The sequence below is a fragment of the Lampetra planeri genome, chromosome 45 (genome assembly GCF_965212315.1).
Source record: "Lampetra planeri chromosome 45, kcLamPlan1.2.h2, whole genome shotgun sequence".
Taxonomy (NCBI): Eukaryota; Metazoa; Chordata; class Hyperoartia; order Petromyzontiformes; family Petromyzontidae; genus Lampetra; species Lampetra planeri.
This window is the reverse complement of record NC_136151.1, coordinates 8972051-8992219: the sequence shown is the minus strand read 5'-3', so window position 1 is coordinate 8992219 and position 20169 is coordinate 8972051. Positions and strand designations below refer to the sequence as shown.

Below are 20169 nucleotides of genomic sequence, written 5' to 3'. Positions count from 1 at the left end.
CTGATATGCAGGAGTTCGTTGGTTCGATAACAACCCTCACTTCTGCTGTATATTCGGAGTTTGCGCCTCTTTCTTTCTCTTCGTGGATGCGTGAAATTTTTCCCGGTCCTCCGATTTTTCCCTCCACATTTAGAATCAACATCACGAGTTTAGAGTATTTTGCTGCTGTAAATTTCCACACTATAAGCCACTTTCTTGGGTTATCACTTGTGGCAAGGTTACTTCTGAAACAAATCTATATAGCTCAATGGGCCTTACCTGGTAAGGTATTAAAACCATCTTCTTGGTTCTTTCGGTAAAGTCACATAGAATGGAAATAAACAAAAACATAATAAAATAATTCTCACGACGTTTCGGCCACAACGCAGCCGTCCTCAGGTGAAGAACAGGTCTCGACAGCCCTGTTCTTCACCTGCGGACGACTGCTTGCGTTGTGGCCGAAACGTCGTGAGAATTATTTTATTATGTTTAATTTTTATTATTTTATTATTTCCATTCTACGTGAAGAAGATGAATCCCTGCAGTCACGAAAGCTTTAAATCGAAATATTAAGACCATGTTTATAGTTTATACTCATAGCCTTGGTTTCTAAGAGGGTTATCTACAACCAGGAGAGGCGCACCACCCTGTGAGACGTTGACATTGTTGGCAATCTTATTTTAGTGTTTTTCGATCTGGGAGCAAACGGCAGTGTCCAGCAATAGACGCGCGTTTGCTTCCTTGTGACATTCAGACCTGGACTTGTACAGTACGACATCGCCATTTACCTGGCCTGATATGCAGGAGGTCGTGGGTGCGACCACGACACTAACTTGGCCTGCTGTATATTTAGAGTTTGCGTTATCTCTCTCTCTCCCCCCATGGTCCCGTAGATTTTTCTACGGGTTCCCTGATTTTTTTCTTTCACATTCATAATCAACATCACACATTCTGAGAATTAGGCAGCCACTATAAATTTCCACGTGATAAGCCACTTCGTTGAGCTGTCATGTGTGATAGCCAGGTTGCTTCTGAAAAAGAGCGACATAGCTCAGTGGGATTTACCTGGTAAAAATTTAAAAAGTTTATTCAGAGTTAAACACATACAGTGAGGGAAAAAAGTATTTGATCCCCTGCTAATTTTGTACGTTTGCCCACCGACAAAGAAATGATCAGTCTATAATTTTAATGCTAGGTTTATTTGAACAGTGAGAGAGAGAATAACAACAGAAAAATCCACAAAAATACATGTCAAAAATGTTATACATTTATTGGCATTTTAATGAGGGAAATAAGTATTTGACCCCTCTGCAAAGCATGACTTAGTACTTGGTGGCAAAATCCTTGTTGGCAATCACAGAGGTCAGACGTTTCTTGTAGTTGGCCACCAGGTTGCACACATCTCAGGAGGGATTTTGTCCCACTCCTCTTTGCAGATTTTCTCCAAGTCATTAAGGTTTCGAGGCTGACGTTTGGCAACTCGAACCTTCAGCTCCCTCCACATATTTTCTATGGGATTAAGGTCTGGAGACTGGCTAGGCCACTACGACCTGAATGTGCTTCTTCTTGAGCCACTCCTTTGTTGCCTTGGCCGTGTGTTTTGGGCCATTGTCATGCTGGAATACCCACCCACGACCGATTTTCAATGCTCTGGCTGAGGGAAGTAGGTTCTCACCCAAGATTTGACGGTAAATGGCCCCGTCCATCGTCCCTTTGATGTGGTGAAGTTGTCTTGTCCCCTTAGCAGAAAAAACACCCCCAAAGCATAATGTTTCTACCTCCATGTTTGACGGTGGGGATGGCGTTCTTGGGGTCATCGGCAGCATTCCTCCTCATCCAAACACAGTTGAGTTGATGGAAAGAGCTCCATTTTGGTCACATCTGACCACAACACTTTCACCCAGTTATCCTCTGAATCATTCAGATGTTTATTGGCAAACTTCAGACGGGCATGTATATGTGCTTTACTGAGCAGGGGGACCTTGCGGGCGCTGCAGGATTTCAGTCCTTCACGGCGTAGTGTGCTACCAACTCTTTTCTTGGTGACTATGGCCCCAGCTGCCTTGGGATAATTGACAAGATCCTCCCGTGTAGTTCTGGCCTGATTCCTCACCGTTCTCATGATCATTGCAACTCCACGAGGTGAGATCTTGCATAGAGCCCCAGGCCGAGGGAGATTGACATTTCTTTTGTGTTTCTTCCATTTGCGAATAATCGCACCAACTGTTGTCACCTTCTCACCAAGCTGCTTGGCGATGATCTTGTAGCCCATTCCAGCCTTGTGTAGGTCTACGATCTTGTCCCTCACATCCTTGGAGAGCTCTTTGGTCTTTGCCATGGTGGAGAGTTTGGAATCTGATTGATTGATTGCTTCTGTCAAACAGGTGTCTTTTATACAGGTAACAAGCTGAGATTAGGAGCACTCCCTTTAAGAGTGTGCTCCTAATCTCAGCTCGTTACCTGTATAAAAGACACCTGGGAGCCAGAAATCTTTCTGATTGAGAAGGGGTCAAATACTTATTTCCCTCATTAAAATGCAAATCAATTTATAACATTTTTGACATGCGTTTTTCTGGATTTTGTTGTTGTTGTTATTCTGTCTCTCACTGTTCAAATAAACCTACCATTAAAATTATAGACTGATCATTTATTTGTCAATGGGCAAACGTACAAAACCAGCAGGGGATCAAATACTTTTTTCCATCACTGTAAGTTGCTGACGTGATTAAACCACTCGTGTAGGTGCTGGACTAGACCTGTTTAGAGTGGTTTTTATCATGTTTAGACGTCTGTTCGTGTCCAGTTAAACGAACCCTGTTTTCCACCATTATCAGTGTGCAGGTATTTGCTAATTCCCTGATGTCAATGTTAATGTGAAATGCGGGTTTTTGTTTTTCAGGATCCCCTGCATGAGAGTCTCAGGTCAGTACCAACCCAGACTCAAGCTCGAGCTCTGTCTGCTACCTGGTGGACAAATAATTGAACGGTCGTGATGTGATTCATAATAAACCCCATTATGCAGTTGGAACCCATATAGTCTATTGTATCCCGTACGGGCAGTACTCTGGTTCCGCACGTGATTTGTTCCTGAGACTCGTTCGTAAGTCGGAAAATAATAATGCACCGTATTTAAATGCTGACACGGTTATAAAATGTGTTACGGTTCAACAAAGAGGGAAGCATTGTTAAACTCATAATAAAGAAGAAATGTTGTACATTTGCATCTAACAATGTAAACAAAATACTGCATAGTAAATTAAACATGAAATGAAATAAATATAAAACAAAATTTATGTTCAATTACATTGATGCTGGCCTGTAGTTGGAAGGGGGGCAATGAGTCACCACAACAAACGGGGCATGCATGCACACACAAAGATAAAGACACCCCAACGACAACAAAGCCTGAACAGGCTTTTTGGGGCAAATATTCTCAGAGAGCAGCGCCTAAGATGGCCGCCACTTTGGCACACGAGGGGATGGGTGGCCAGCGTCACGGCCCGCTGCGTTTGTCTCCCCAGTGGCAATGTTCACACCACACAGGCTCCTGGTGTTGGCCGTGAGCAAGAATCGAACTCGGTCGCCGTTTTCGTAGCACAGCGCACTCACCGCTACATTTTCGCTCCCCATCACTTAGTTGCCATTTGCAACTAAGTGATGGTGAGGTCACCACGGCACCTGTACCAGACCAGGTGCACTTTGAGGCCACGTGAAATGTCAAAGGCTCGCTGACAGGAGGTCTCGGGACAGACCCAGGGTTGGCTTTGACTGAGATGACTGGTATATGAACCAGCTTAACCCTCCACACTTTCACACACACAATATTCATACACACGCAAACACTCCCAGCACGAGGTCGGCTCATTACATCTCGCGGAGGATCGCAACTGTGAGTTTTCATTTTAAGTCAAAGTTTTTTTTTTCATAGAAGATGGTTTGTAAGTGTAGAGGTGGTACGTACCGGAGTGTAGCAAGCCATTACGTTGCGGTGTCTACATCATGGTCCGTGCGTGGGGTGGCTACATCGACGTCCGCATACAGCCCTGCCCCTCGGGGGGCAGTTGGGTATATAGGGCGGTGCGCAAGAGAGCTCGGGGAGTCGTTGGAGCAGAAGAGCCAGTGAAGAAGGAAGACGGAGCAAGCTAGGCAGGACCCTGGGACCCCTAGTCTCGCCGCCCTTATCAGGGCCGGGACTCTGTGTGGCTCAGTGGTGAGACCCTGGGTCCGATGGGCCAGTGGTTGGGACCCGTACCCTGGCAAGGTCGGGTCAGATAGCCTCCCCTAGGAAGTACATAGCCAGGGGACCTGAGAGCGTAGCCGGTGTCAGGCACGCTAGCTGTAGGCTGTGTTCCTCGGCTGTAGAGCTGACTGTTACTGTAGTGTGTTATAAATAAATACGTGTTGCCTCCGTCAACCGTCTCCTGCACTATTTACGCTGTTACATAAGTATGGGCCTTCGTAAGTCGAGGGCTGCCTTATTGTCCATTCGTAGAGAGACATAGACCCTCATTAGACTTTGTATGTGCCCCGTGCTATGAGTGCAGAAGGAGCTCCATCTCTCAGGAGACTCAGGATGACCCAGCCCCTGTCTCCAGCCGCCTGAACCTCGCAAAATTCATCTCAGTGGGAGGCACCCGAACGAATCTCCTGGCTGTTGTGTGTAAGTATCTCTGCTTCACTCACAGCTGCAGCCCCATTCGCTACAAGCACAAGATCAGCACCACGAGGCGGGTCTGTGGCGTGCAATTAAACCAGGCGAGAGTGCACAGGCACTTGCCAACTTGGGAGGGGGAGACGTGAGGTGGATTCAGCGATAAACGCGGTCACCGAGGTGATAACAAAGAGAGCCTCAGTGTATCAAGAGGTGCATCACGCAGCGGGCAAAGTGTGCATTGAGAGCAGCATGGTGGCCGTCTAAGCCAGGGGTCGGTAGCCAAAATAACAATAAGAGAATTTTGTTTGATTCCAGTATATAAAAAGGGCAACTCTATGTTTCAAAAGCCACCGCAATGCATGAGGTGAACAAGAGGCGGTGGTGACCTTGATAAATAACATCACAAAGCGGTCCCTTAAGGAGAGCCGCAGGTTACAGACCTCTGGTCTAGGGAGATCAATCCCCGTGCAGAGTCTCTGCGTTTAATGTCGACAATGGTGACCGTAAGGCACCCTCAGGCGGGCACCCATTCTGTCACGCGGGGTGGAGTGGGGAGCAGAGGAGGGTGACGGTGCTGGCTGCCGAGTTGGACTCAGTGCTGATGTAAGCCAAACACGTTGTGCCCAGCAGGTGTTCTAAACAAGGTACAGTAATAAGAATAGATTTGACCCTTTCTGGCAATAAAACAGATGTGTTAATTTGTTAAAACACCAAACTGAAATCGTTTGCAAGGAATCATGTCTACATTAACCACGTACACTTGTGGTGAACATGCAATGGAGGTCCCATGCAGGAAGAAGGGGCACAACTTTCACAGAGCAGAGTGTGTGGTGTCAGAGAGGACTGGGATTAAACAACTGAAATATAAAGAAAGTCGGGGTGGAGACTGAATGCAAAAAAATATTCATCACTCAGACAGCCTTCACAGCCAGTCATTATATTTACCTTGCCGACTGCAAGCCGTGCATTAATGATCCATTGCAACTCTAAATGGGCTATTTATTGCTAGATGCTGGACCACAATTCCTAAAATGATGTTCAGAGCTTAGAGAGGTGGGCGCCACGGTGACGAGATGTTCACTACCTCGCCTGACATACACGAGGTCGTGGGTTCGATTCCAACCCTACCAATCCCTGCTGTATGTTCGGAGTCTGCATCTCTCTCTCCTCGTGGTGGTGGCGTGAGTTTTTCTCTGGGTCCTCCGGTTTTTCCCTCTACATTTAGCTACATCTATAAATGTCCACATGATAAGCCATTTCAAAGTTTTTTTTAAAATTAATTTACAAAAGGATGTTCAGAGAGCCACACTGCAGCAGGGCTGTAAGGAGCAGTAGGAGTGACTAGACTCAGTGTAGTCACACACCAAGATGGTGAAGTACACGCTGCAGTACAAGCACTGTTGTTTACACCATGGTGACGATGTAGATGTTAACTACCTCGCCTGGTACACAGAAGGTCGTCGGCTCAATCCCCACCCTAATGCCTGCTGTCTACTTGAAGTCTGCATGTTCTCTCCGTGGTTGAGTGGATATTTATCCTGGTCCACGAGGTTTTCTGTCCACATTTAGAAAAATATGTTTAGAGTTAGTAATTGTGTAAGTGTACTAGTAATGTATGTGTACACAAATACTAATGAATGCTAATATGTGGACACCACTAATAACGATTGTTAGTATGTGTACACAGATACTGAAGAATATTAATATGTCTACACTAATACTAACTAATATTATTATGTGTACACTAATACTAACTAATATTAACGTGTGTACACTAATACTAACCAATATTAGTATGTGTACACTAATACTAACTAATATTAGTATGTGTACACTAAAACTAACTAATATTAGTATGTGTACACTAATACTATCTAATATTAGTATGTGTACACTAATACTAACTAATATTAGTGTGTGTACACTAATACTAACGAATATTAGTCTGTGTACACTAATACTAACTAATATTAGTCTGTGTACACTAATACTAACGAATATTAGTATGTGTACACTAATACTAACCAATATTAGTATGTGTACACTAATACTAATATTAGTTTGTGTACACATACTATCAAATATTAGTATGTGTACACTAATACTAACGAATATTAGTATGTGTACACTAATACTAACTACTATTAGTGTGTACACTAATACTAACTAATATTAGTATGTGTACACTAATACAAATATTAGTATGTGTACACTAATACTAACTAGTATGTGTACACTAATACGAACGAATATTAGTATGTGTACACTAATTCTAACAAATATTAGTATGTGTACACTAATACTAACTAGTATGTGTACACTAATACTAACGAATATTAGTATGTGTACACTAATGCTAACGAATATTAGTGTAGTGGGTTCGAATTAGGTGCACACACACGCAGCTTGGAGGCAACACTATTTATTAAACGGTAAGTAATATAACACTGTACATGAGGTGGTGAGCACCTTCCTCAACTCACTAACACTCTGGAATGCGACACAGACTGGACCAGGCAGGCAACAGCCTGCCTGGCCCAGGACGACGACTCGGGACTTGACGACCGATGATGTCTTCACTTTGGAGTACAGTACAACAGCCTCACTCTGCGTTCACACCAAGCTTATATCTGCCTTGGCGTGGCCGGCTCCGCCCAGGCGTGGCTGGCTCTCTCCAGGCCACGCCTCCCTTCCAAGGACACGCCTTACTTCCCCCACCTCTGGGAAGGTCCGGATCCCTCCACCACGTGACCCCCCAGGCACCCCGTACGGGCCGACACAGTAGTGACAGTTCTATGTCACTACATCACCCCCCCCTGTATAAACACACAGCCGTCCCCGGCTGTAACACAACTGTGAAACATCGAAAAGGTGTGCCTCCGAACCAGCAACATCAATAAATGACCGGCGACCGATAAGAAATACAATAACGTAATATATACAGAATCGACGAGGGTAAAAGGGAACCACATAGAAAACGGGGGAATTAACAACAAATATACATGAAAACTGGCTAACCCACTTACGCTCCAGCACAGCCCCCCCCCCCCCCCCCGTGAGAATCACGCATGCACTGACATGTGAGTGTGGCCATTGGAACGACGGCGTAGGCAATGAGCAAGGAGTCTGAGAGGCATGTAGAGCAGCCAGTCTTCAACGAGTCCATGTGGCCGGGCTTGGGGAACCAGAAGCGGCCCAAAGGGCACGGCCCCTCCCCCCAGGAGTCAGAACAGGAGGAGCAGGAGTAGCTGACGCATGCTCCACTCCCCCCCCAGTCCATAGCCGGTCGGCATAACCGGCGACTCCAAGGTGCCAGGTAGATACTGCCTCCTGTGACGAGAACCAAACCCTCCTGAGGCATCACTCAACGAACACTCGCCTCCGCTCTTCGGACATGACAGTCACCCGTTAGCACCCCCCCGCCTTTCCGACGTGGCGTCACAACCAGTAGCACGCGTCGGCCATATCGGGGGGGGGGAATTTCCATGTTACCACCCAACCGCCTTTCTGACGCGGCGTCACAACCAGTAGCACACGTCGGCCATATCGGGGGGGGAATTTCCATGTTACCACCCCACCGCCTTTCCAACGCGGCATCACAACCAGTAGCACGCGTCGGCCATATCGGGGGGGGAATTTCCATGTTACAACCCCACCGCCTTTCCGACGCGGCGTCACAACCAGTAGCACGCGTCGGCCATATAGGGGGGGATTTTAACCCAGTCTCTCTCCAAGACTCGCATCGCAGCATATAGCTGTACCGACCGAGCTGAGACGACCCATCGTTCACTTACTGCACAACATGCACCCTAACAACTGAGGGATACAGTCCCAACGTAACGGGACAACTCCACCTGAACACTACGAATCTCCAGCCCACTTTTTCAACGCGCCTCGGAGTGTCTCACTCTCCGGGCCGTCAGGTCAAGCTGTCAGCCATAGCATGACGGGACCACACTCCCTGAGCCATGTGAGCGCACAGCCCACTAGGCTAGACAAGCCACAGAGTGTCTCGATCTCCGGGCTGTCAGGTCAAGCCGTCAGACACAGCATGACGGGACCACACTGTTCGTGTTAGACACGCAACACTCACTGGGCCATCCTGGTCAGAATCTGCGCCCCAAGATAGGTGACAGCCAGCACCACAATTCCAAATCCTTGACAGCATGTCACCATCGCAATTTAACACCATCACAACACATACAATTTGAATTATAATCCCCCACAGAACTGATCCAATGCCGAACAGGTACGCACAATTTGTGACGATCCCGAATATTCAATGGTCACAACAATACACCTCACATCCCGTATCCGTACACATCATCTCCGAGACTCGCATTGCAGCATGCAGCTGTACCAACCGAGTGGAGAGAGCAACGCAATTTGACGGCAATTAACGGAAACGCACCCCCGATTCATGTAGAACACAAGGGGCATTCCCGCACAAAATACATCATCCGTGCAACAACGGACAGGAACCAACCAGTGAGTTTGAAACAAACCGAACCTGTCATTTCAAAATCCCCTTCAACATTAACCATGGGACTCAGGGCATTCGAATTTTGAGAGCAAAAAAACTAGACACAACCCCCAAGAATCGCCGAATTGATTAATACAGTATATGCAGTATACGAAGTTCGTACAGTCAATCATATGGAGCAATGCTCCATCCAGTCCCCACATGGCAACACACACAATCAATACTCCAGACAATCCGTACATAGTAAATAATTACAAGCAAGTACCCAACAGTCCATACACTGTTAACAATTTCAAGCAAAGCTCCATACGGTCTGTACCTTGGCAACAATGACGATCAAAGTTTCTGACAGTTACACGTGACAATCGCGAGCGAAACTCCATACAGTATACACAATAACAATGGCGATTTCGCAACAAAACGATGTAACAACACGAGTCATTAACACGGCAACCTACAGGATATCAACGGAGCTCGGGACACCCAACAACGAATTAATCATTAACTACACCCAGAAGATACCGATCTCGACGCCGTAATTAACAACAATACTGTTACAAGCAGAAACCCGCATGGTCGCCGCGTCAATTTATCACGCACACAACCGGACGAACACGCTCCGCAAACCAGCGAGTTAAAAAAACACACGCGATCGCAACCCGGCGCACGTAAGATGGGTGAAGATATTATTATTTTTCTTGAGGCCGGGTGTTTGTCATGTCACGACTCGCCTGGCAAACTGTGAATAGCGGAGGGCGGCAAGGTGGAGCACTGGGATGCCCCGAAGAATCTTGCATGGTGAATACGGCCTGCTCTTGCGAACCCATCCACCCTCTCGCGCTCGAGCAGAAGACTGGAACTCCCCCTCCGCAGGCGTTGATGTCGGCGGGAGCGGCATTTCGGCAGCAGGAGCGGCGTTTTGGCGGGAACCGCGCCCCGACCAGCCCTCGAGTTGGCGGGAGCGGCGTTTTGGCGGGAACCGCGCCCCGACCAGCCCTCGAGTTGGCGGGAGCGGCATTATGGCGGGAAGCGCGCCCCGACCAGCCCTCGAGTTGGTGGGAGCGGCGTTTTGGCGGGAACCGCACCCCGACCAGCCGCCGAGTTGGTGGGAGCGGCGTTTTGGCGGGAACCGCACCCCGACCAGCCGCTGAAATGGCGGGCCCACCGCGTGGCCCGCATGCCCGGGCCTCCCCCGCCAGCCCCCGCAGCGACGATGGTGTCCTCTCCCCGCGGCTCCATCGCTCCGTTCCCGATGGCGGCGAAGCAGCAGTGTGATGCAAGTCCCACCGCTCCGCGTGCAGCGCCATCTCTCTCTCTCTCTCTGTCACCGGGGCTGCCATCCCCGGGGCTGTCCGAAGGATGGTCGTCACACCATCCCCGTCGTACGAAGGCGTCCAGGTGAGTTTTATATTTGTTTTTCGTGTGCCCATTTTACTTCCCTAGGATAACACCTAGCAATATTTATATTTCCACAACTTCTGACGCCAAATGTAGTGGGTTCGAATAAGGTGCACACACACGCAGCTTGGAGGCAACACTATTTATTAAACGGTAAGTAATATAACACTGTACATGAGGTGGTGACCACCTTCCTCAACTCACTAACACTCTGGAATGCGACACAGACTGGACCAGGCAGGCAACAGCCTGCCTGGCCCAGGATGACGACTCGGGACTTGACGACCGATGATGTCTTCACTTTGGAGTACAGTACAACAGCCTCGCTCTGCGTTCACACCAAGCTTATATCTGCCTTAGCGTGGCCGGCTCCGCCCAGGCGTGGCTGGCTCTCTCCAGGCCACGCCTCCCTTCCAAGGACACGCCTTACTTCCCCCACCTCTGGGAAGGTCCGGATCCCTCCACCACGTGACCCCCCAGGCACCCCGTACGGGCCGACACAGTAGTGACAGTTCTATGTCACTACATTAGTATGTGTACACTAATACTAACGAATATTAGTATATGTACACTAATACTAACGAATATTAGTGTGTGTACACTAATACTAACTAATATTAGTGTGTGTACACTAATACTAAATAATATTAATGTGTGTACACTTATACTAACTAATATTAGTGCGTGTACACTAATACTAACTAATATTAGTGTGTGTACACTAACTAATATTAGTGTGTGTCCACTAATACTAACTAATATTAGTATGTGTACACCATTACTAACTAATATTAGTATGTGTACACTAATACTAACTAATATTAGTATGTGTACAATAATACTAATATTAGTCTGTGTACACTAATACTAACTAATATTAGTATGTGTACACTAATACTAATATTAGAATGTGTAAACTAATACTAACTAATATGAGTATGTGTACACTAATACTAACTAATATTAGTATGTGTACACTAATACTAACTAATATTAGTATGTGTACACTAATACTAACAAATATTATTATGTGTACACTAATACTAACTAATATTAGTATGTGTAAACTAATACTAACTAATATGAGTATGTGTACACTAATACTAACTAATATTAGTATGTGTACACTAATACTAACTAATATTAGTGTGTGTACACTAATACTAACTAATACTCATCACAGATGGACGCTCACCGACTCTGGACACAAACTCAGCCCACGACGACCTCCAGATTTCCTCGGATCTCAGGACGGCGACGTGGAGCGATGTCCCCCAGGGTCGCCCCCATCACCCACACCGCTTTGGGTGGTGGCCACAAGCCCTGTGCTCTGAAAGCTTCTCGTCCGGTCAGCACTACTGGGAGGTGGACGTGGGGAGTGCAAGGGGGTGTCTGGTTGGAGTCGCGTACGGGACGATCCCACGGAGAGGGGGTGGTGCTGAGTGCGTCCTGGGAGTGAGTGACGTCTCCTGGTGTCTACGGAAACGTGGCGACAGCTTCTCAGTGCGGCATGGCGGGGTAGTGACGTCGCTGTCGGTGCCGCAGCCTCCGCGGAGAGTCGGGGTCCACCTGGACTGGGACACGGGACTGCTGTCGTTTTACAACGCCGACTCCATGGCGCTGTTACACTCGTTTAATAAAACTTTCACTCAGCCCCTACATCCTGGGCTGTGGGTGGGGTGGAGGTGGGGTGGTGTTGGTGCCTCAGTGAGGATTGTGGATCTGAGTGGCGCGTCCTGAGAGAGGTGAACGTGAACAGCTCAGAGGGCAGACGCCACCACGACGCACGGCGCTCGCCACCCTCGTCACCGCCACGCGCAGCGCCACGCCCGTGACTGGCTGGTGGCTGTCGGTGGCTCGGGGCTGCGTGGCTCTCCATCACAACGGGGGGGGGGGGGGGGGCTGAGCATAAACAATCCTCAAAACCTTCATGGGGGGCTGGGGGGTGATAAAATAGGTACCTCTGTGTGTGTGTGAAGCCAACGTGGGTGTATTCACTCTGTCAGAGGAGTGTGACTGTGGTGTAGGGGTGCAGTGATTAGCAATGGTGAACTGGAATGTGTTTATACACTGGTGGTGTCATGGGTTGTGGGAGAGACACAACAACAACAATATTATATTCTTTACGTTCTTTCGGTAAAGTCACGTAGATAGAAAAAAGAAAAAAAAGAAAAATGTAATAATAAACATTAAATACAAATTTAAAATGAAAAACCAAAAATTCATGACGTTTTGATCGCAAGACAAGCGGTCATCATCAGTCAAGAAAAGTTTTAAGTCAAAACAATAATATTGATTTTAAAAAGTATAAATGTACGCGTTAATAGTGGCATTGTAACGCTTGTATCGTCGATTCTACAATAAAAATACAGAACAATGTAGTTGTGTACAGCGTCAATCGTGCTCACTGCATCCCGCAACGCCGTTCATTAATTAAACACGAGGACTAAATCCTCTACACAGCCACTGCCAAGCAAATTAAATCTACAAATTAATAAACAAATAAAGAGACGGCGCCAAACACAAAAGGCGCCAACAATGTCCGAGCTGTTCAAGTTGTCCACTGCTGCTGTGTAATAGACGTGGTGACGTCACCACGCACACTCACAAACCGGTGACATCACCACGCACGCAGCCCCAACGCGGTGACGTCACCACGTCACCCCTCTCCCTTCACTCCCCCACGCGCCACCGATAGCCACGGCCTCCCCTCACCACTGCACCATGTGTGAAGAAAAAGAGCTTCACAGAGGCTGTACATATGTAATGCGGGCGTAAGCGACCTTCCGGATGTGACGTCACGGGGGGGTGGAGTCATGTGACGTGGGAGGAAGGTTCGGGTCCTTAAGCGGGTAAACCGGAAGGAGAAGGCAGTCGGGTTGTGAATGGAAAAGGGTGAGGCCACGCGGGCGAACGAGAGGAGGGGGGCACCGTCGGCTATCGGGAGCCAACCCCGGGGACAGTAGGGAGCTACTGGGTGGTGTGAAGCTGCAGAGAGTACAGCCAGTAAGGCTGTGTGTTAGAGGCAGCGGTGTGGCTGCCAGGAGTTGCAGGAGCGACGAAGAGGGAGACAGCACGAGGCTGTCAGAGCTGCGGAGTGACCGAGAGAGAGAGGAGCTGCAGCGAGTACAGCCAGGGGGGCTGTGTGAGAGTAACAGCAGCGGGGCTGCTGTGGTGCTACGGGAGCGACAAAGGCCAGCAGCGGGGCTGCTGGTGGTTACTGGAGCGACATCGGAGTCAGCACTGTGGGGACTGAACAAATAGGAGACAGCCGTGTGGGAAATATAGTACGAACCAAATAAAGGACACTGAGCCAGATATCGTGGTCAAGTCTTTTATTACACTGGTGCCAGAAGTGAAACGGCATGTCGAAGCAAGTAAGGAAGTAAATTACTCCGGCGCCAGCATCGGCTTCTTCGTCCGACGACGACGATTTCCCTCCAACCATGGATTCTGCTGGGGTGGTGGAGGAGAGCCCTGCTGAAGCGAGCACGGGGACGGGAGTGGAAGATGTCGGCGCGATGGCGGGTCCGTCAACATCATCGGACGCTGATCGAAGATGGCAACAGATGGAGGAACAACTGGAGGCACTCAAGGACGTCCTGGCGCAACTATGTCATCTCGTCACGCCAAGGACGACGGAGGAAGCAGAAGGTGCTCCACGGGCCGCCACGTTGCCTGCCCTGCCGCCGCCATTGGCCACGCGGCAAGAAGCCGCCATCTTGCGCGCTCCGCGGCGCCAAACCGCCATCTTGGCCACGCCGCGGGCCGACGCCATTTTGAATTTGCCTCCAGAACAACCATCATTGGAAGACGGCGTGAAGAGGAGTCGGAGTCGCCACCTTACCACAGTTAAGGAATTCTCCATCGGGGGCGATTGGAGCGCTTTCGCCTGCCGATTCTTGGCGGCGGTACGTTCAGCAAGATGGACCGATGCTGAGGCCTTGGAAGTGTTGCCGACTCTACTGGACGACGAATCTGTTCGATTTTTCCGTTCCATAACGGCCGATAAGAAGAAGACTTTACGTGGAGTTTTTGAAGAAATGGCCGACGCTTATGAGCCACCTGACGATGCGCATCGGCGATTCGCTCAACGACAACGAGCACCCGAGGAATCGCCCGTGGCGTTCAGGGGTGCGGTGCTGGAGCTGGCCATGGCAGCATATCCTGAGACGCCACAGGACCTGCTCGAGCCTCTCATATTAGGTAAAATGCTGGAGCTGTCTCGGGATCTGGGGATCCCCATGCCTGTGTGTGGGCATGAGAAGCTCACTTCCCGGGCGGCAGCAAAGTGTCTGGATGCGCAGTTTAATCTCCGTCGCTGGAAGCAAGTGGCGGCGTGGACGGGGGGGCCCGTCAAAGAGGGGGGCGCGCTGGGGTGGGACCCTACGAAGGCGGTCTACGTGCCGGATGAGCGGGGCCCTCAGGAGCTGACGGCCGCCTCCGCTCCATGGTCGGGACGCGGCGGGCCGGGGCCGCGCGCTACGCTACCGGAACGGGGCCGTCGGGATGCAAGGCCTGCGCTTCGGCGCAACGATGTCGACTGCTTCCGCTGCGGGCGTAGGGGCCACTACGCCAAGGACTGCTGGGCCCGCTTCCCGGGTCCGCCGCAGCAGGAGGCCTCAGTACCGGACAAGCCGACCAAAGAACCTCCGAAACAGACAGGCCGGCCGTGACACCGCGGGGGACGAGGGGCCCTGCTCGGAGGGCGCCTGCCAGGTCTGCGGGACCTTCGAGCCCTGCAGCCCTTCCGACCCCGCTGCAGGCACATTCGTGGGACACGGCCAAGACTAATTCTTCAGGGACACGGGACGTTGGTGGACTTCCAACCGCAATAGGAGAATTACCCCCTGTCATTCCTCGAGTTCCATCGCGTTCCCGTTCTGCGAGTGGGCCGCCGACCGTCCGGGACGGGCCGGCGACCCGCACACGTTCTAAATCGCTTACGTTTCGTTGATTGTATGTTGTGTTGTTGTTCTTGTTCTTACCGCTGTATTTATTGCATGCTTCTCGTACGTTCGTTGATGTTACTTTGTGTTGTTGTTCTTGCTGTTATATTGCATGCTTAGTGTCCTTTAGGGGGTAAGGTAGGTTCGCCGCATTACGGTTTGGTATTGTTCAGCCGAGGTCGGCTGGGGTTTTTCTCTACGGGGGAGGGTGGTGTAATGCGGGGCGTAAGCGACCTTCCGGATGTGACGTCACGGGGGGGTGGAGTCATGTGACGTGGGAGGAAGGTTCGGGTCCTTAAGCGGGTAAACCGGAAGGAGAAGGCAGTCGGGTTGTGAATGGAAAAGGGTGAGGCCACGCGGGCGAACGAGAGGAGGAGGGCACCGTCGGCCATCGGGAGCCAACCCCGGGGACAGTAGGGAGCTACTGGGTGGTGTGAAGCTGCAGAGAGTACAGCCAGTAAGGCTGTGTGTTAGAGGCAGCGGTGTGGCTGCCAGGAGTTGCAGGAGCGACGAAGAGGGAGACAGCACGAGGCTGTCAGAGCTGCGGAGTGACCGAGAGAGAGAGGAGCTGCAGCGAGTACAGCCAGGGGGGCTGTGTGAGAGTAACAGCAGCGGGGCTGCTGTGGTGCTACGGGAGCGACAAAGGCCAGCAGCGGGGCTGCTGGTGGTGACTGGAGCGACATCGGAGTCAGCACTGTGGGGACTGAACAAATAGGAGACAGCCGTGTGGGAAATATAGTACGAACCAAATAAAGGACACTGAGCCAGACATCGTGGTCAAGTCTTTTATTACACATACACAGAGAGACTTACATGCAAAGAGATTACACACAAATATTCCGCCGTATATCCTCAGTAGATGGTGTGGACAAGTCCCGCTAGCGAGTGGCAGCAGTGCCTAGGGAGGCCGTGACGGCTCACGAGTTGGTGGCTGTCAGCAACACAGCCGCCTGGCCTCGCCTCTGCCCATCAGCGATGTTCACTGCACAGCGCACCAAGCAGGATGCATTTGGTGCCGAGTCGACCTAGGGGAGGCCCAGGACCACTTAAGGTCATTGCCAACACTGCTGCTGCTGCTGGTGGTGGCCATGTACAGTGGTCATGTACAGACAGGACACAGAGGGCTTTATACAGACACAGAAGTATATATATGTAATAAAAGACTCGGACGCTTCTCTCTGACTCCGTGTCCTTTATTTGGGTTCTTGTCTTTTCCCTCACGGCACTCCCTTGGAGACCCTCTGCTAGCAGCCCCGGCTGCTGTCACTACTGTAGCCTCCTTCCTCTCCCTGCAGACTCGCTGCTAACTCCGTGTGCAGACCCTCCGGCTGCCAACTCCCTGGCAGACCCCCGCTGCCAACTCCGTGTGCAGACCCGCTGCTAACTGCAGCCTCCCTGCTTCTCCTGCTGCTCCGGGGTCGGTCACCGTTGGCCGACGGTGCCGAACCTCGTTCTCCGTTGTATGTGGCGATCGCGCCACTCAACCTCGCTCCCCGTTGTACGTGGCGATCGCGCCACTCTCCCACACTCGCCCTACGTGGCCTCACTCGTTCCTAGTCCCCAATCACTCCCATTCCTCTTCCGGTTCCTCTCCCTATAGACCTGACCCCTCTCCCCCACGTGACGTAACCCCTCCCCTCATGACGTCACATCCGGAAGGTCCTTTACGCCCGCATTACATATATATAGTGTACAGTACTCCGTTGGTGGGCATGGAGCGCGGTGCTGGTGGTGGTAGTGGTGTTGGTGGTGATGGTAGTGGTGTTGGTGGTGTTAGTGGTGCTGGTCTGTGGCCGTTTGGGTCGATGCGGTGTCTCTTGGCCAGCGGTGACGGTGCGAGAAGTTCACTTTCAGCGTGGGCCCAGTTTGGGTGGGGAGGGGAGAGAGGAGGGGGCACGGGGGGACAACGCCCCCCCCCCCCAAAAAAAACTGGCCACCTTTATTAATTTATTTTCATGATTTACAAATAAACATAAATTAAATACTCCCGCGATTCCTAATGTGAGGGACAAATATGAAAGTCAAACTCCGCCAATGATTTAAAGTCTTCAACGTTGCCTCATTCGCCGCTTCATTTTTTTGGCGCCAAAAGTGTAAATACAAAATGGCGGCGCAGACTCCATTTTGTTGCATTTACTTATTTATTTGCAATTAACGAGCTTTGCTAACTTTGTTATGGAAATTCTGAGGTAAATTAATGCGCATATAGCGATCGGAATGCGGTTACAACGTTCTGAATGGTACGAAAATATAAATAGAGGCAGTTGTTTGTGTAGATTGTTCAATTTAATGTTTTTTTTAAGTGTTAATGGTTAAAACGTACAAAATGGCTGCCTTCGGGTTGAGCGTTTGTCGCGAGCCGAGTTGGTTCCACGTCTTGGTCGAGATGACTGCAGTGGCTGATTCGGATAGGAAAAGCGTTTTTGTTTTAAATATTCACGATTAGCACGGTATGATGAGATATTAAGATGTATTTATTCATCCAAACCGCACCGGGATTGTCCACCCGACGTCCACAACGCGCCCAGTGTCTCTCAACTCCGTGCTCTGTACAAGACGCAGCTACTCACACTCGCCTGCCCCTAACAGCCACCATTTAACAAGGCGAAGGGGGGGACCGGTGTTTTATTATTCTATGAATTTGCTTGTTGTTTATTTTATTATTAATGTATTATTCATGCATAATTTCTTTTATTTAAATGATTACCTATTTCATGAACATTACTTTGTAATATTATATCTAAATTATTAAATTCATTGAAATTATTCATTCCATTATAAATGTATTATTCATACATAATTAACTTTATTACAATTATGAAAACTATAATTATTTTTTATGTTATTTTACTTAAATTAGTAAATTCATGTAACTTATAAATTGTCTTTATATATACATTTTTCATTTTATTATTAATTCATCTTATGAATGTTATTATTTATTTCCTTAACTTTTTATTCATTTTCTTTACTTATTATTCACTTAATTTGCTGCTATTCGTTGCACGCGGCTGCAAATTGACTTTGCTCAGTCGGTGGTCGCCGCTGTGGTCGTGACGGGTTTCTTTTATTCCATTCCTGTTGCTCTGTGGCCCCGGTACCGTTCCCGTGCTGCTGTGATGTGCACCGATGCCCACTTTATTGCGGGCGACGTTGGCACGCAGACTGAAGATCGATTGAAGATGACAAATGCGAGTCCCTTGGTGTCCAGTCATTGTCTCGTTACTTGAACAAATATGTAAAACATTACCCATGGCTCGAGGAATATCCTGAAGCTCATTAAATAACTTAACAATTGTGATTGGAATGTCAGCTCCACCGTAACGAAGAATGAAAGCTGCCAATGCTCCTCACATTTCCCCTTACAACTGAAGAAGCTTCCAATCTTGACGATGCTCCCAGCAAGTGGAGGGAACGTCACAGACATGGCGCTGATCAACAAGGGGCAGAACCTGAAAGCGCAGCGGAGAGAGGCACAACGCGTAATCTGCACACCGCACTCCGACGTGCACGCCGCTCACCAATCTCAGCGCCACAGTCCAGGCTCAACCTTGCGGAGCTTCCGAGATCTGAAAAAATAAAATCAGCGACATTCCGGGTTGATTTGGCCACAGCCTCTTGTGAAATCTCCCGTGCACTTTCATTGCTCAGCGAGCCCCGCGAATCCCTGCGGTGGAGTGGCAGCGCCCTCGCGTGGCGCGCACCAACACCGCTCCAGGCAGCGCAGGGACCCAAACGGCGTCTGGGAATCGGTCGCGATTCGTGACTCGGTCCGCAACTCTGGACCAGTACCGGCAGTGAAAGAAATGAACCCCACGTGACCCCCAACATCCCCCCACCTCCCCCACCCCCGAGGGGTCCCTCCTCCCACGTGACAACCCCCAAGCCCCCCCCACCAGACAACCCCCCCCCACCTCTACCCCTCCCCATGGTGGCTGTTGTGGTGGTGGTGATTTTGGTGGTGGTTGTTGTTGTACTGGCAATTGTTGTGGTTGTTGTGGTGGTGGTTGTTGTTGCTGCTCTACCACTTTCTCCTGACGAGCACCACGTGGTCACGTGGCGCCCTCGCGAGAAGTTCCCAGACGCGTCAGCTGTGACGTCACCCCCCCCGCCCCCTACAGTGCTGGGTCACAGCAGCGAGGTGACGTCACCAACCCCCCCCCCCCCACAGTGCTGGGTCACAGCAGCGAGGTGACGTCACCAACCCCCCCCCCCGCCACAGTGCTGGGTCACAGCAGCAAGATGACGTCACCTTCCCCCCTCCCAGTGCTGGGTCACAGCAGCGAGGTGACGTCGCCAACCCCCCCCCCCCCACAGTGCTGGGTCACAGCAGCGAGGTGACGTCACCAACCCCCCCCCCCCCCACAGTGCTGGGTCACAGCAGCGAGGCTGCAGGGTGCCCCTCAGGGCCTCTATTTGTTTTTGTTGTCGCCAACGCGGTGACGTGGTGACGTCACCGCGCGGGACTCCCCCAGTGGCGGGAATCCAGAACGTCAGAATCTGTGTTTGTGGTGCAGGAGGAATCCGATGAGCTGTAAAGCTCTTTGTGTTCACAGATGGTGCAGTGGTGAGGGGCGGGCGTGAGGGGGGTGGGGTGAGAGGTGACGTGGTGACGTCAGCGCGTTGAGGGAGCGTGCGTGCTGACGTCACCGCGTTGGGGAGGCGTGCGTGGTGACGTCACCACGTCCATGACGCAGCAGCAGCAG

General features: G+C 50.2%; 1 protein-coding gene across 2 annotated transcripts in view; it reads left to right on the top strand.

Annotated features, from left to right (window-relative positions):
- LOC144733113 (E3 ubiquitin/ISG15 ligase TRIM25-like) overlaps nucleotides 1-20169 on the top strand; it is a 128060-nt gene that overhangs the window by 6068 nt on the left and 101823 nt on the right. The window contains exons 4-6 of one of the 2 annotated variants that reach the window (XM_078614875.1): nucleotides 2879-2901; nucleotides 4524-4639; nucleotides 11698-12893. The exons of the other annotated variant lie outside the window; for it this stretch is intronic. Of the exons in view, the coding sequence (XP_078471001.1) occupies nucleotides 2879-2901; nucleotides 4524-4639; nucleotides 11698-12254 (696 nt within the window). The 3' untranslated portion in view covers nucleotides 12255-12893. Of the gene's footprint in view, nucleotides 1-2878; nucleotides 2902-4523; nucleotides 4640-11697; nucleotides 12894-20169 lie in introns of those variants that run through there. 2 annotated transcript variants of the gene reach the window in all.